Source organism: Muscardinus avellanarius (assembly GCF_963383645.1).
Source record: "Muscardinus avellanarius genome assembly, chromosome: 17".
Classification (NCBI taxonomy): Eukaryota; Metazoa; Chordata; class Mammalia; order Rodentia; family Gliridae; genus Muscardinus; species Muscardinus avellanarius.
The window spans coordinates 49,282,074-49,299,983 of NC_137803.1; the positions used below are offsets into that span (position 1 = coordinate 49,282,074).

General features: G+C 40.6%; 1 protein-coding gene across 4 annotated transcripts in view; it reads right to left on the reverse strand.

Annotated features, from left to right (window-relative positions):
- Positions 1-17,910, reverse strand: part of TAF4B (TATA-box binding protein associated factor 4b) — a gene marked incomplete at both ends in the record, with an annotated part of 134,242 nt that overhangs the window by 106,718 nt on the left and 9,614 nt on the right. For 3 of the 4 annotated variants that reach the window (XM_080714457.1, XM_080714455.1, XM_080714454.1), the window contains 5 exons: positions 524-613; positions 4,538-4,660; positions 4,757-4,918; positions 13,112-13,219; positions 14,886-15,031. In XM_080714457.1, the coding sequence (XP_080570583.1) occupies positions 524-613; positions 4,538-4,660; positions 4,757-4,918; positions 13,112-13,219; positions 14,886-15,031 (629 nt within the window). The remainder of the gene's footprint in view (positions 1-523; positions 614-4,537; positions 4,661-4,756; positions 4,919-13,111; positions 13,220-14,885; positions 15,032-17,910) is intronic. The other variant, XM_080714456.1, reaches the window with a different exon arrangement.

A 17,910-nucleotide genomic window follows, 5' to 3' on the forward strand; every position in this document is an offset into this window, starting at 1 on the left:
ATTGGTTGTTCAGAACTGTAAAATAATGTGAACTAGTTGTTTATATTTAAACATACATGTAAACATGTTTATCTTTTTAACTATTTTTCCTAACATGAATTTTCTTCAGTTTAAAAAATAAAAAATATTCCTAAAAAAAAAAAAAAAAATAGGGCTGGGGGTGTAGCTCGGAGGTAGAATGTCCCTGGGTTCCATCCCTAAAACCGCAAAAAAAAAAGACCCTAAAAAAATAAAATAAAATAAATATTCAGGTTTAAAATTATTTTAAAGAAACTGAACCCAAAAAATTATTCAAAAAAAATACATAGCCAGGTGTGGTGGGAGGCTAAGACAGGACGATCTCAGGTTTGTGGTGAGTCTCAGCTAGTGAGATTCTCATCAACCTAGGGAGACACTGTTTCAAAAATAAGAAAAATAAAATAGGGCTGAGAGTATAACTAGGAGGTAGAATGCCAATGGGTTCAATCCCCAGAACCAAGACGAAAATGAAAGAAGAGGGTAGAAAGGGGAGGACAGACTATACCTTAAGAAAAGGAACCAGGTGAGGCTGAGGTGAAGACTTGAGTTCAACATACAGTTTCCTAGTAAACTCTTCTGCTTCAATTTTTGCATCCTAAGGAAGAGAAGAAAGATATACACTGTTAAACACTATTAGGTCTCCAAATATTTTAGAAGAACCCAAGCCAGTCATAGTGGCACAAAACTGTAGTTCCAGCTGCTCTGGAGGCTGAGACAGGAAGATCACTTCAGCCCTTGAGTTTGAGGCCAGCCTAAATAGCATATTAAGATATTAAGATCCCACTAAGCCGGGCGTGGTGGAGCACGCTTGTAATCCCCGTGCTTGGGAGGCAGAGACAGGAGGATCGCGCAGGTTCGAAGCCAGCCGCGCGCGCTGGCTTAGGAGACCCTGTTTCCAAATAAAAATGTAAAAATAGGTCTGGGAGTGTAGCCCGGAGGTAGAAGGGCTTCCAGGAACCCCAATAACACCAAAAAAAAAAAAAAAAAAGCCCACTAAGCCGGGCGTGTGGCGCACACTTGTAATCCCAGCATTCGGGAGGCTGAGACCTGGAGGATCGCGGTTCACGGACAGCCTCAGCTACTTAGTGAGGCCCTCTGCAACTCAGTGAAACCCGGTTTCAAAATAAAAAATAAAAAATAGGCAGGGGTTGTAGCTCGGAGGTCAAATGCCCCGGGTTCCATCCCCAGACCCGCAAAAAAAAAATATATATATAAAAGATCCCACTACTTTTTTTTTCTTTTAATACCTGGGATTGAACCCAGGAGCATTCTACCACTGCACTACACCCCTACCCCTATTTTGCTTGCTTGCTTTTTACTGTTTTGTTTGTTTGTGCAGAAATGGGGATTGAACCCAGACGCATTCTACCTCCAAGCTACACCCCATCCTTATTTTTTTTATTGTTTTTATTTTTGAAACAAGGCCTCACTAGGTTGCTAAGGCTGGCCATGAACCTACAATCCTCCCGTCTCAGCCTGCCAAGTACTGGGAGATTACAAGCATGAGCCACCTCAACCAGTTTCTTTTTTATTTTGAAACAGGGTCTCACTGAGTTGTTAAAGGTCTCACTACATTGCTGAGGCTGGCCTTGAACCTGTGATCCTCCTGTCTCAGTTTCGCAAGTACTGCGATGAAAGGATGAAAGGCGTGTGCCACTATACCCATTAAGACCCAATCTCATTAAAAAATTAAATTTAACTTAAAAATGAAAGAGGCAAGGAACATCATTCATGATTCTAGGTAAGATTCTAACAAGTGGTAAAGTCCAACATTCATAGAGGTCTAGCTCTTATGTCATACAAATAACAGAGATGTTTTTTCATTAGAGAATACAATGAAGGGGTGACTTGCAGTAGGGAGTGAGCCCAATAAACAAAGTGAAAGAACAGACTAATTATATAGCCAGAGACATCTATAGATACCAGCAGTTCAAAAAAATCTCAAAATGTTTGCCTGTTAAGAGTCTCAGCATTTGTCTTAAGCATATAATATAAAATATTTCTTTTTCTTTTTTGAGATACTGGGGATTGAAGTCAGAGGCATTTTATTTTCAAGCAACATCCATAGCCTTATTTTTTTAAGTCTTTATTTTGAAACAGGGTCTCACTAAGTTGCAGAGGGCCTCTAAGTAGTTGAGGCTGGCCAAAAACCTGTGATCTCCTTGTCTCAGCCTCCCAAGTACTGGGATTACAAGTGTGTGCCACCATACCTAGCTAATATGAAATTTCTAAATTCAACTTTTAGCTGTTTAGTATATAAAATATTTTACCTCAAAGGAGATATAAGAACTCCAAGAACGTATAACGTGGCATTTTACGTTAAAGAGCATCTTGTTACTTGTAGAAACCTCAGTGATTAGCCAGGTGTGGAGGCACACGCTTGTAATAACAGTATTTGGGAGGCTGAGACAGGAAGAATCGCAGGTTCACAACTAGCCTCAGCTACTTGGTGAGTCACTCCAAAACTTATTGAGACCCTGTTTCAAAATAAAGAATAAAAAATAGGGCTGGGGGTGTAGCTCGAAGGTAGAATGCCTCTGGGTCCGATCCCCAGTACAAAATAAGTAAAAATAAAAATCTCAATGATTTTAACATTAACTCTTCTCATAAGAAAACTGAGGTACAACTGAGGTACAACAAGTTTAATGAACTTCCACATCCTAAAACTTGGTGTTTGAACAGATGAAAAAGAAGTGAATTTCATTGCCTGGCTTTCTGGCAAAAAAAAAAAAATAAAAAGGGTCAAGGTTGTAACTCAGAGATAGAATGTCCTTGAGTTAAAACCCCAGTAAAACAAAACACAAAAGTTTATCAAGTACGGCCTTTAAAATAAAACTCATATATTATAATCCCCACTTATATATAGTAGTGGGGATTAAAACCAGGGGTGTTTTACATCTGAGCTACATTCCAAGCCCTTTTTATTTTGAAACATAATAGTTCTAAGTTGCTGAGGGTCTGGCTTAGTTGCTGAGGCTGGCCTGGAACCTGCAATCTTGTTGTCTCAGCCTCTCTCAAGTAATGGGATTACAGGCTTGGGCCAGCATGCTTAGCTTCATTTTGTAATTCTATTAACAATTTCCTAACTGACCAAATAACCAACCTCCTCATCAAGACCTTTTTTAAGGAAAAGAAAAACAAGTCTGGTAGAGAGAACATAACACATATTCAAACATCATGCTGTATGTTTTACATATATATGTATGTGTGTGTGTGTGTGTGTGTGTGTGTGTGTGTGTGTATACACACACACACATATATATATACTAAAAATAAAAAGCAGATTAAAAAGCTATCCACTTGTCTAAATTTTGTAATCCTTATAAAGCTTTCAAAAAGCAAAATTAAGGGCTAGGGATATAGCTCAGAGACAAAGCACTTGCCTAGTCTGCATGAGGCAGTGGTTCAATTCCATTACCACCAGAAAAAAAAAAAGGGAGAAAGATGTTGATCTTTGAGCCATGTATTATGACACATTCCTGAAATCCAGTACTTGAGAAGTTAAAACAGGAAGATAATAGGTTTGAGGCCAGCCTCAGCAATTTAAAGAGCCCTTATTTCAAGATAAAAAATAAAAAGGGTCGAGGTTGTAACTCAGAGATAGAATGTCCTTGAGTTAAAACCCCAGTAAAACAAAACACAAAAGTTTATCAAGTACGGCCTTTAAAATAAAACTCATTTACCAGGTGTGGTGGTGCATGCTTATATACCGGCATTTGGGAGGCTGAGACGAGACAGGAGGATCATGGTTTGAGGACAGCCTCAGCTACTTAGCAAGGCCCTTTGTAACTCAGTTTGACCCTTTTTCAAAATAAAGAATAAAAAAAATTGGGCTGGGGGTGTATCTTAGAATAGAATGACCCTGGGTCCACTCCTGAGTACCTCAAAAAAATAAATAAAAATAAAATAAACCTCATTAGGCCAGGTATGGTATTGCACGCCTGTAATCCCAGTTCTTGGGAGGCTGAGTCAGGAGGACTGCAGGTTCATGGTGAGCTTTAGGAAGTGGTGAGTCTCATCAACCTAGCAAGACCTTGTTTCAGAACAAAAATAAAAAATAGGACTGAGGGTGCAGCTTGGAGAAAGAATGCCCCTAGATTCAATCCCCAGTTAAATCAATCAACCAACCAATCGATGATTAGGGGTATAGCTCAGGGGTAGAATGCCTCTGAGTTCAATACTCAAAAACAACCTCATGATATATAGATAACCGGGTGTAGTGGCACACACTAGTAATTCCAGCATTCAGGAGGCTGAGACAGGAGGATCATGATTCATGGACTGCCTCAGCTACTTAGTGAGGCCCTCTGCAACTTAGTGAGACCCTGTTTCAAAATAAAGGATAAAAAATAGGGCTGGGGGTATAGCTCAGAGGTAGAATGCCCCTGGGTTTCATCCCAGTGCTGAAAAAATTTAAAAAATTACACACACACACACACACACACACACACACACACCCCACTTAAAACATGTTCAATGGACCTTACAGAGCTTGCAAGATACTATAATACTAACTTACCAAAAGTTGTTCTACCAGTGTCTTCACATTCTGCCCCATTTCTGGGGACTGTGATCCACTACATGCTAATTTTATTAACATTGCAAGGAAGTTTTTACATTTCTTTACATTTTCCAGCATCATCTATGAAAAATAAAAATCACAAGTATTAGCTAGCAAACAGAATTCAAGAACACTGGTAAGGAATTATATCGATGTAAGGCATAAGTGAGAACTTACTGGAGAAAGATTAGTCTGAGCAGCTGCCGAATTTTCTGCTCTGAGACTGGGCTCATTTGAGGGGGTAGATGATAATCCCACAGTCGAAGGCTCTGGGGCACTTACAGGATTTACCGCCTTAACTGAAGTAACTGTGACAACACTGGGGGGCACAGTCGCAACCTGAAATTAAGTTAGTATACAGTTAGGTATGTATTACTATAAAATATTGGCGAGCATCTTACTTCACATGTAAGGACTACAAATGTTCTTGTTTTTTCTTTTGGTACTGGGGATTGAACTGGGGAGCAATCTACTACCTCTGAGCTACATCACAGCCCTACAAGCCCTATTTTATTTTTTATTTTGAAAAAGGGTCTCACAGCTAAGCATGGTTGTGCACATTGTAATCCCAGTACTTGGGAGGCTGAGACTGTTGCAGGTTCAAGGACAGCCTCAGGAAGTAGTAAGACTCTCATTAGCCTAAGGAGACGCTGTTTAAAAATAAAAATTTAAAAAGAGACTGAAGGTGTAGCTCAGAGGTAGAATGCCCCTGGGATCAAATGCTTGGCTCTACAAATGAATCTTGACACCTTTGGTTTTACGTGCTACTCTAAGCCAGTAATGGTGGTGCACACCTGTAATCCCAGTACTTAGGAGGCTGAGACAGGAGGATCACAGGTTGGAAGCAAGCCTTAGCAATTTATCAAGGCTGGCAGCAACTCACAAAGGCTCTATGTCAAAATAAAAAAATAAAATAAGGCTGGGGGTATAGCTTGGAGGTAGTATGGCCCTGGGTTCAATCCCCAACACCACAAAAATTTTAAAAAGGTGATGCTTAAAGGGCTAGGGCTATATCTCAGAGGTAGAATCCCCTGGGTTCAATCCCAAGTACCTGCTCCCTAAAAAGTATATTATAGGCCGGGCGTGGTGGCACACGCTTGTAATCCCTGCGCTTGGGAGGCAGAGACAGGAGGATCACGCAGGTTCGAAGCCAGCCGCGCTGGCGTAAGAGACTCTGTTTCAAAAATATTAAAATAGGCCTGGGAGTGTAGCCCGGAGGTAGAAGGGCTTCCAGGAACCCCAATACCACCAAAAAAAAAAAAAGTATATTATAAAATTTTCACACCAAAATTTTCATTTAATTCCCCCACCTTGTATCAGAATGAGGTGTGACTCTAGCACCACCTGCAGGACAAAAAGTTTACTACAAGACATCACAATATTTTAGAAACTACATTAAGATAAAGCAACAATTTTATTTTAAAGACAAACACTAAAAGTTACAGGACATTAACAAAAAAGCTTCCAGGGCAAAGGAGAAAGAACAGGGTTCACAATTCATACAGAAAAGTGAACAATGAGTCATCAAGTTAATTTAAATTCTTGTGTTCTTCATATAAAATGGAAAGATCAGAATTTCTATCGTCCTCAAAGTCAGTAAGACATACTAATAACAGTAAGACTGCTCAAGATAGGCCAACTTAAGCTGGGCATGACACTTGTAATCCCAGTACTTGGGAGGCTGAGACAGGAGGAGAGCAGGTTTGTAGCCAGCCTCAACTACTTAGTGAGACACTATTTAAAAATAAAGAATAAAAAATAGGGTGGGGGGTACCTCAGAGGTAGAATGTTTATGGGTTCAATCCCCAGTACCACACACACAAAAGGTAAAGGTCAATTTAGTTGGATGCAGTACTCCTCCTTTGGGATTCTTAAACAGGAAGAGCAGGTCCGAGGCAAGCTTCAGGAACTTAGCCAAGACCCTGTTTCCAAATAAAAAATTAAAAAGTTGGGTTGGGGATGTAGCTTGGAGGTAAAATACCTCTAGGTTCAATCCCCAGCACCAGAAAAAATAAATGAAAGACCAGTTTGAATGCACACCAAAATTTTCCACTTTAAAAAGACTGATGCAAGCCGGGCGTGGTGGCACAGGCTTGTAATCCCAGTACTTGGGAGGCTGAGATCATAGGATCATGGTTCAAGGACAGCCTCCAGCCTCCGATACTCAGTGAGGCCCATTGCAACTCAGTGAGACCCTGTTTCAAAATAAAGAATAAAAATGGGGCTGGGGGGTGCAGCTTGGAGGAAGAGTGTCCCTGGGTCAATCCCCAGTACCACACATAAAATAAAATAAAATAAAATAAAATAAAATAAAATAAAATAAAATAAAATAAAATAAAATAAAATAGCCAGGCATGGTGGCATATGCTTGTAATCCCAGCATTTGAGAGGAGACAGGACTGTGGTTCACGGACAGCCTCAGCTACTTAGTGAGGCCCTTTGCAACTCAGACTGCCTCAAAATAAAGAATATAGGGCTGGGGGTGTGGCTTGGAGGTAGAATGCCCCTGAGTTCAATCCACACACACAAAAAGAATGATACAGCTGGGCATAGTGATGCACCCTTATAAGTCCAGTATTTGGACGCTGAGACTCTCGGTAACTTCATTAAAACCTTGTTTCAAAATAAAAATAAAACAGGGTTGGGGATGTAGCTCAGAGCAGAATGCTCCTAGGCTCAATCCTAGGTACCACACACACACACACACAAAAAAGGACTAATGCATGTGTCAGACAAAAATGTTTTGAAGATAAAACTGGGAAGGAAACTTAAAGCAGATTAATGATGAGGACTAGAACTAATGATGAAATGTTGAGCAAAGTAAAATAAAAACTGACAAGTAGGCCAGGCATGGTGGTACATGCCTGCAATCCCAGTACTTGGGAGGCTGAGACAGGAGGGCGGCAGTTTAGAGACCAGCCCCAGCAACTCAGCAAGACTCTCAACAACTGTTTCCAAATAAAAGGACTAGGGGTATAGCTTGGAAGTAGAATGCTCCAGGGTTCAATCCCCAGTGCTGTGCATATACAAAAAAGACCCTACAAGTATATTAGTACCATTTCATAAAATATGGTAACACTTCAAAGGCAACATCATAAGTGAAGTCTCCCTTCTATTCATTCCCTTAGTCCTGTTCTCTAGAGACTACTGTGCAGCTTCCACTGAATCCCTATATAGATTTTTCTAATGAACAGATACATACATACATAATACTCCTCTGAGTCTACCTTATAATCAACCATAAACTCTCTAAGACTGCATTTAAAAAGTGTCTCCAAGTAGGCATGGTGGTACACATCTATAATCCCAGTACTTGGGAGGCTAAGAAAAGAGGATTGCAAGCCAGGCATGGTGGCATGCGCTTTTAATCCCAGCATTGGGGAGGCTGAGACCGGAGGATTGCGGTTCGTGGACAGCCTCAGCTACTTAGTGACGCCCTTCGCAACTCAGTGAGACCCTCTTTCAAAAAAAAAAAAAAACTAAAAACTAGGGCTGGGGGTGTAGCTCAGAGGTACAATGCTCCTGGGATCCATGCCCAGTACTAAAAAAAAAAAAAAAAAAAAAAAAAAGAGAGAGAGAGAAAAAAAATGAAGAAAAAAGAAAAAAGAAAGGAAGAAAGGAAGAAAGAAAGGGAGGGAGGGGGGAGGGAGGGAGAAGGATTGCAGGTTCAGACCAGCCTTGGACCTACTGAAACCCTGTTTCAAAACAAAAAATAAAATAAAAAGGGCTGGGGGTGTAGCTGGAGGTAGAATGCCTCTGGATTTAATCCCTACTACCACTAAAGAAGAAAAGAGAAGAAAGTGTCTCCAGCATCCATACACAAAAATAAGTGTAACACTCTAATGGAGCTTGTAATGTGATAGAAGGAATTACTTCACATTCGACTTTCCTGGTTAATATTTTACCCTTTCTCCATTATATCAATTAGATCTGAAATGTCTCTATACGACCCATGTGGTAGAAGCCTGGTCCTCAGCCTAGAGCATCATAGGAAGGTGGTGGAAGCTTTGAGAAGTAGAGCCTAGTGGAAGGACCTCCAGCCACTGGGAGCGTACCCTTGAAGGGGATATTAGGAAGGCAGTCCCTTCCTTGTCCTCTTTTGATTCTCTGCCATGAGATAAATGGGCCTCTGTCACATGTTCCTGCCACATAACGTCATGCAACTCAGTCAGTCATGAACCTTTAAAACTGAGAGCCAAAATCAACCTTCTGCATTTTAAGTTAATTTATCTCAAGTATATGCTACAGGAATAAAAAGCTAACACATTCTAATACAAATTCACCCTTCATAGTGTGTGTGTGTGTGTGTGTGTGTGTGTGTGTGTGTGTGTGTGTGAGTTACTAGGGATGGAACCCAGGGGCACTGTACCTCTGAGCTATACCCCCAGCCCTTTATTTAGTCTCTTTATTTTTGAAACAGGGCCTCACTAAGTTGTGAAGGGCCTCGCCAAGTAGCTGAGGCTGTCTGTGAACTGTGATCCTCCAGTCTCAGCCTCCCGAATGCTGGGATTACAAGCTTTCGCCACCATGCCGGCCCTTTTTTTTTTTTTTTTTTGGCACTAGGGATAGAATCCAGAAGCATTCTACCTCTGAGCTATACTCTCAGCCCTATTAATTTTTAAACAAGGTCTCACTAGGTTGATGAGAGCCTTACTACTTGCTGAAGCTGTCCTTGAACCTACTATTTCAGCCTCAGTACTTGGAATTACATCTGTGTAACTATCAGTTACACATAGAGCTCATAAATTAATTGTATACAAATTTAGCAGACCACATTAAGTTTCAGGAAGGATCATTTTCTGTATCTGGCTGAAACAGTGGCCACTTTAGGTTTGTTTGTATTCAATTAGAAATATCAATTTTTTTCCGGGCATGGTGGGGCACACTTGTAATCCCAGTACCTAGGAGGCTGAGACAGAAAGAGGGTCGTAAGTTCATGGCCAGCCTCAGCTACAATGAGGCCTTCTACAACTTAGTGAGACCCTGTTTCAAAGAATAAAAATAGGCCTGGAGGTGTAGTTCAGAGGTAGAATGCCCCTAAGTTCAATCTCCAGTACCACAGAAGAAAAGAAATACCTTTTGTGTGTGTGTGTGTGTGGCACTGAGGATTGAACCCAGGGGCATTCTACCTCCAAGCTACACCCCCCAGCCCTATTTTTTTTTATTTATTTTGAAACAGAGTCTCACTAAATTGTGGAGGGCCTCACTACATAGCTGAGGCTGGCTGCAGACCAGGGATTCTCCTGTCTCATCCTCTTAAATTCTGGAATTACAAGTGTGTGCTACCACACCCGGCTGAAATATCAATTTTAAATCAAACTATTTGTACATTTATATTCTGATTTAACAATGGACAAAAATAGATCTTCATCATTAATTAGAACATAAAACTGAACACAAACATTTTAAACTAAGTTCTTGTATATTTACTAGAATAAGCCATGTTTCAAACCATTTTCTAAGCAAATATTGATACCTAGTAATAGGAAAACACATACTTAACACAATTTCACATACACCTTTGCCTTTACAGTTAAACAGGTACAAGGAGTCTTCCTTTGGCAATGAAAATGTGACACTGGTCCCAGAACCATGGGAGCTACCAGTTCCATTACACATGGCATGCCTCAAAACCGACATCCCAGTGAAGAACACACTGCAGAAGATGCCAGGCACCAACACAGTGCTCTTTGAGGATGAGAGTCCAGCCTCAGACTCAATATACTCACCAAACCAGAAACCTGCATATGAAAGGCCCCCTGCAACTTAGTGAGACCCTGTTTCAAAATAAAAAATAAAATGAGGCTAAGGTGGAACTCAAAAGTAGAATGACCCTGATTTCAATAACCAGTATTTAAAAAAAAAAGCTTGCATATGGCTATGTCTGCAGTAGGACAAGGACGGTTCAAGGAACCTAGGAGTAGATGTATAAATGGGTTCACTTATTATTGTTCCTAAAACCCCACTAGTGGATGCTGTGCTCTCCACTTCTGCCCACAGAGGATACACTTCCTCTCGGGGATCAGGGACTATGGCTAACACCTGGGCACTTCAGGCGCTTTGTGTCCATGGGCCAACAGGAAAGAAAGGAGTCATTCTCTTCTGAAGGGTAACTGAATTCCATCATCCAAAGAGGTAGATTTGCTATCACAGGATGGAGAATGAATACTATGATTTAAATGTCCCTCCAAACTGGGCGTGGTGGCGCATGCTTATAATCCAGGAGTATTGTGCAGATTCAAAGCCAGCCTCAGCTACTGAGTGAGGCTCTCAGCAACTTAGTGAGACCCTTTTTCCAAATATAAAATAGGTCTGGGAGTGTAGCCTGGAGGTAGAAAGCCCCTGGATTCCATCCCCAGTACCACGAAAATAAATACATAAATATCCCTCCAAAACTCATGTTGAAGTGTAGTTAGCATTATGATGGTATTAAGATGTGGGGTATTAAAGAGGTGATTGAGGCATAAGGGCTCTGAAATTGTGAGTCAAGCCTGGGGGCACACTGCTTGTAATTCCAGTTCTGGGGAAGCTGGGACAGGAGGACAGCAGGTTTGTAGCCAGTCTCAGCAATTTACTGAGGCCCTCTGCAACTTAGCGAGACCCTGTTTCAAAAATAAAGAATAAAAAAGTCAGGAGCCTGGAAGGGTGGCACATGCTTGTAATCCCAGTACTTGGGAGGCTAAGACAGGAGGATCTACAGTTTGTGGACAGCCTCAACTGCTTAGTGAGACCCTATGCAACTTAGTGAGACCTAGTTTCAAAATAAAGAATAAAAAAATAGGGCTGAGGGTATAACTCGGAGGTAGAATGCCTCTGGGGGTTCAATCCCCCATGCTACCAAAAAACAAAAACAAAAACAAAAACAAAACAACAACAACAAAAACGGGCATGGTGCACACCTGTAATCCCAGTACTTGGGAGGCTGAGACAGGAGGATCACAGGTTCAAAGCCAAGCTCAGCAACTTATGAAGCCTTCTGCATCTTTGTGAGACCCTGTTTTAAAATAAAGAATAAAATAGGCCAGGAATGCAGCTCGGGGATAGAATGCCCCTAGGTTCAATCCCCAGTATCACAGAAAAATAAACAGAAAGCCGGGCATGGTGGCACACGCTTGTAATCCCCGCGCTTAGGAGGAGAAGACAGGAGGATCACACAGGTTTGGAGCCAGCTGTGCTGGTTTAAGAGACCTTGTTTCCAAATAAAAAAGTATAAAAATAGGTTTGAGAGTGTAGCCCAGAGGTAGAAGGGTTTCCAGGAACCCCAGTACCACCAAAAAAAAAAAAAAAAAAGAAAAGAAAAAAAGAAAAAAAGAAAGAAAGAAAAACAGAAAAAAATAAGATAGGAATGGGGACATAGCTCAGAGATAGAATGCTCCTGGGTTTAATCCCAATACCACAGAAAAAATAAATAAATATAAAGTTAAATAGGGCTGGATGTGTGGCTGGGAGGGAGAATGGCCCTAGGATCAATCCCAAGTAACATCAAAAAACAAAAAGAAACTGTGACTGAATTAATGCTATTATCCAGGCTCTCTAGGGAGTGAGCTTCTGGTTAGAGGGTGAGCTTGGCCTCGCCCTCTCCCTTCTCCCATCTTCCCTCCCCAGCCGTGTGCTACCTCTGCCTTTGGATAAGGGACTCCCAAGGTGCTAATGCCATGCTTGGACTTCCCAGTCTCCAGACTACAAGCCATACAGTTACTTATTTTAAATTATTCAGTGTATGGTATTGTTATAGCAGCAGGAAAAAAACTCAGAGACAGAACAAATACATGTGGTAAATCCACACTGAACCCTTAAGAATGAGAGCCTGACTATGATGCCAAGTGATGAAAATGGATAAAGGAAGGAGATGATTAGTATCAGCTATAGCCCAACACAGTCCATCCTATTAACCTCTCTTCTTCGTTTTTCCAAGAAAGAACCCCATTAGAATTCCAGAACGCCTGGTCTGGAGAATGAATGAGGAAGAAGCCAAGTGATATAAGTAGACTATGACCCACCATCACAAGGAGAGGGTGGTGTCCTCCTAGATGCTGATAATGCTACTAAATAGCTTCCACTGTGTCAGGTCTATGAGGTTTTCCTGGGTGAACCACCTTGACCCAAAGTATAGCTTTCCCAGGAGCGTCCACATCCGAGGACTGATCCCAGAGTAGGACGTAGGCCCACCGACCATGCTGGCCCACAGTGGGACAGGGCCAACAAGTCCAAAGGTTTCTATGAGGTTCCCCTCCACAAGTATCAACCCCCTAATAAATATCTCACACACCAAACTGTCTAAAAACCTGCTTATAGAGACTGAGGCACAGGGCTAGTAGATGAATCTGTATTAACTTAATACCTTTAAGTAAAAGGCATCTAACATATGCCACATTTTCTCATTTCATACTTCCAACAGTTCCCAGATAGGTATCATATCATCAATACAGCTGAATCTCTTCCCAATGACAAAGTCAGTAACCTGTACATCTACCAGAAAATAACTAAATAAGAAAAATGAGTGCTCACGGTTACACATAAGTTACAACTTACTTGTACTGAGGAGGGGCTTGGAGCAGTGGTTGCCACAGTATTTCCTATTTGTGCCAATTTCATAACAGGTGCCACTGCCACTTTCTTAACTAATTGTGAGCTAGGATTCTTGGAAGTAAAGGACAAGATAACACAACACCATCAGTATTCGTTATTCAGTGCTATGAAAAACATCAGAATACTTTACCATAGCAAATTTGTAACTGGCTTTATAACCTTATGGGTTTTGTGCACATTCTATACTATTAACCTAACTGGTCAATTGGCCAGTTGATACTCCTATTTCCTTTTTTTTTTGTGGGTCTAGGGATGGAACCGAAGGGCATTCGACCTTCAAACTACATCCCCTGCCCTATTTTTACTCTTTATTTTGAAACTGGGTCTCACTGAGTTGCAGAGGGCTTCACTAAGTAGCTGAGGCTGTCTGCGAACCGCGATCCTCCGGTCTCAGCCTCCCAAATGCTGGGATTACAAGCATGTGCCACCAAGACCAGATAATCATTTCATATTTCTAAGGAGAAACTGATCATACCCTTTCTACCTGAATTCTCAAAGTATTAGTTTCAGAGAGAAACAATATAAATTCATGTGTGCGGTACTGGGGATTAAACCCAGAGGCGTTCTACCTTGGAGCTATACCCCCAGCCCAATTTTTATTTTTTACTTGGAAACAGGGTCTTCCTAAGTTGATTCGCGTCTCACTACTTCCTAAGGCTATCCTCGAACTTGTGATCCTGTCTCAGCCTCCCAAGTACTGGAATTACAGGTGTGGCCCACCATTCCCAGCTCTATAATCTTATTTAATATTTAAATAGGAACAAAAGCTGCCAACCTATATTCCTAACTCAGTAGATAAACCAAACTAGAAAGGAAAGGAACAACTATTACTGATAGATGAAAGTAACTGTTGAGCACTTACAATCAAATTAGGAGAGCACAAAAGCAAAAGGGCTGGAAGAGAATTATGTTACCACAAAAAACTGCAATCTCTAATGTGGAGGAGCCCGAGTCAACAAGAAAATGCTAAACTACATTTACATTTTCTGTTTAATTGAAGAAAGATGCTCATAGAAAACATTTTTAAAATTCGGTCATACCAGAAGAGTTCTTTATCTAGAAAGATCATGATGCATTTAAAATCAGTAATTTCGGCCGGGCGTGGTGGCGCACGCTTGTAATCCGCGCGCTTGGGAGGCTGAGACAGGAGGATCGCACAGGTTTCAAGCCAGCCTCAGCTACTTAGTGAGGCTCTCAGCAACTTAGTGAGACCCTGTTTCCAAATAAAATATAAAAAATAGGTCTGGGAGTGTAGTCCAGAGGTAGAAGGCCCCTGGCTTTCATCCCCAGTACCACACACACAAAAAAATTCCTAACGATGTAAAACTAATGAAATATTACAGATCTGTGTAGTCCTTAAAGATAATTTCTATAAGGTTTGGATAAAAATGAATACTATAAATAGGAGTCTTACTACGTAGTGTTATCACAAATTAAAATTGAGGCAGAATGGTTATTTTCCTTCATGATGCAAATTGCCCTTTGAACATTTCCTTTGAGGACTATAAAATCTTTGAGTTTTATAAAAGACTATTCATTATCTTAGCAATTAGTAAAAGAAAAAACCAAACATTTCTTATTAAATTAGCATATTCAAAGAAAGGCACTTAATTTAAAAAGCTGAAGAGTAGAATCATCTCAAATTATTTTTACTGGCAAACACATATGCATTTATATGAGGTTAACAAGAAGAAAAAGGAAAATGAAGGCAGGTTACCGGCATCGTGCAGATTCTGAGTGTCTGAGCAGTCGTGGGTGCTGCTGGCCTCGTAGTTCTATTACTGGTGGTCTCGGCTCTTGCTACCGCTTGCTGAGGAGATACCAACATCAACTGCCCACTGTTACTTTTGATCAAAACTGTTCCTATAGTGAAAAGAAAAAAATGTGACTTATGAATAAATAAAACATAACAATGACATATTTCCTTTTATTTCAAAGATGTAAAATGCTCTGAATAAATGTTTAGTACATAAAGAATTCCATGTCCACTAATTGCAATAATGTGGTAAAATATTTTCATTCAAAGCTTTCTTTGTTTTGTGATTCTGGGGTTGGAACCCAGGGGCATTCTACCTCCAAGCTACACCCCCAGCCCTATTTCTTATTCTTCTTTCTTTGTTTCTTTTGTTCTTTCTTTCTTTCTTTCTTTCTTTCTTTTTTTTTTTTTTTTTTTTGTAGCTGAGGCTGTCAACGAACCACAATCCTCCTGTCTCAGCCTCTCAAATGCTGGGATTACAATCATGCACCACCACGTCCAGCTTCAAAGCTATTTAATAATAAAAATCCAAAGCCGGGTCTGGTGGTGCATGTCTATAATCTCAGTACTTGGGAGGCTAAAACAGGAGGATCACAGGTCCAAGGACAATTTCAGCAAGTAGTGAGGCTCTCAGCAACCTAGCAAGGTCCTGTTTCAAAATATAAATAAAATAGGGCTGGGGGTATAGCTCAGAGGTAGAATAGCTCTGGGTTCAACCCCCAGTATCACAAAAATAATCAATTAATTAAAATAAAAATCTAAGTATATGGCAAAATACTTCTAAGGGCAAAAGGTTTTTCCTTTATGATATTTTTTCTCTGTAATTCCCTTTATAATATGGTGACTACACAAGCTGACATGGGGAACAAAATAGAGAATAAAGATTCATGCAGGTATGTCATACACAAAGAATATGCTTTATCCAAAATGATCAGGATTAGAAATGTTTCAGATTTTGTATTTTATCTTTTCAATGGTGTTACTGGGGGTTGAGCCTAGAGGCATTCTATCTCTGAACTACACTCCCAGCCCCATTTGTTTGTTTTTAATAACAGGGTCTCACTGGGTTGTTAAGGCTGTCCAGGAACCTCCAATCCTCCTGTCTCAGCCTTCCAAGTGCTGGGATTACAAGTGTGCACCACCACGCCTGTCAGAATATATTCTACTGACTTAACTGGTTGAACATCTTATTCCTTAAAATCCAAATCCATTAAGTTAGTTGAATGTTGAAGCTATTTGTATTAGTTATTGATGCCAAAGGTCCACAATTCAAATTTTTCTTCAAATAACTACTCAAAACATTTTTAAAATATGAAAATAGTTGTAAATAGACAATGAAAATTTAAAAACTGGCCGGGCATCACAGTGCAGGACTATACTCCTATTACTTGGGAGACTAAGAAAGAAGGATTGCAGGTTTGAGGACAGCCTCAGCAACTTAGTGAGAATTTCAGTAACCTAGCAAACTCCTGTTTCAAAACAAAATAAAAAAGAGTTGGGAGCTGGAGTTATAGTTTGGAGGTACCAAAAGAGGGGGGGAGGGGGAGGGGAGAGGGAAAGGGAGGGGAGAGGGAGAGGGAGAGGGAGAGAGAGAGAGAGAGAGTGCGCGCACGAAAAGAAAACTAGTTCGTCTGAACTTTGAATCCTCTTCTGTTTTATCTATGGCAAAGACCCAATTTAACAAAAAGCACAAAAAACATATAAAGGAGCTGGGCATGATAGTGCAGCCTTGTAATCCCAGTACTTGGGAGGCTGAGGCAGGAGGATTGAAGATTCAAAGACAGCCTCAGCAACTTAGTGAGGCTCTCCACAACTGTTGCAAAATTAAAAATAAAACAGGGCCAAGTGTGGTGGTGCACACTTTTAATCCTAGTACTTGAGGGGCTGAAATAAGAGGATTGTAGGTTCGAGGACAGCCTTAGCAAATAGTGAGACTCTCAACCTAGTGAGATTCTATTAATATCAAAATAAAATTAAAAAATGGGGATGCAAGTGCAGCTCAGAGGTAGAAAGTCCCTGGATCCCTGGATTCGATCTCCAGTACCACAAAAAAAAAAAAAAAAAAAAAAATGCACACACACATTTATCAAAGACTAGTGATCAAGTCTCTTTCAATCCAATCTTAGCCAGTACTTGGGAGGCTGAGACAAGAAGATCACAGGTTCACAGCCAGCCTCAGCTGCTTAGTAAGGCCCTCCTTAACTTAGTGAGATCCTGTTGCAAAATAAAGAATAAAAAATAGGGCCGGGGGTGTAGCTCAGAGGTAGTATGTCCCTGGATTCAATCCTTGGTACCAGAAAAAAAAGAAAAAAAAAAAAAAAAAAAAAAACCCTGACAAATATCTGAGATTCACTTTGACCAATCAGGAAAGGATGGCTAGCTCTGCCTATTTACTTAACAGACATGTTGGAAAAAAAAAAAAAAGATCCTATGTTAGGTAACAGCACCTTTCCTCTATAAATACTGTAATATTGAAGTATAACGTGGTCTAGTGGTAATCTAGTGCCCACTCTCTACCTGGTACATAATTTAACATTCGCTACTATTCAGCACTGTGAACTATGTCCCCAATTGCCAATATCTAGGCAAGCTGATCTCTGGATTCTCCGTATTACCAGCATTTGTAAATATTGTCAAAAAGATAGAAGATCCATACAAATTTAAGGTCCAAAAAACCCTATGATTCATCTACTACAATTTGATACCAATACAAAATTCCTGAAATAAGTCCAGGGTTATAAAGATGGAGGTCTATATGTCATTCTTTGCAAACAGGCCAGGAACACAAAGCCCTTTCTTAATATGAAAACAAAATGCAGTTCTTTGATATCTTTTTTTTTTTGGGGGGGAGGGGGTTTACTGGGGATGGAACCACTCCCAGACCTATTTATATTTTATTTGGAAACAGGGTCTCTAAGCCAGCGCGGCTGCACGATCCTCCTCTCTCCGCCTCCCAAGCGCGGGGATTACAAGAGTGCACCCGGCC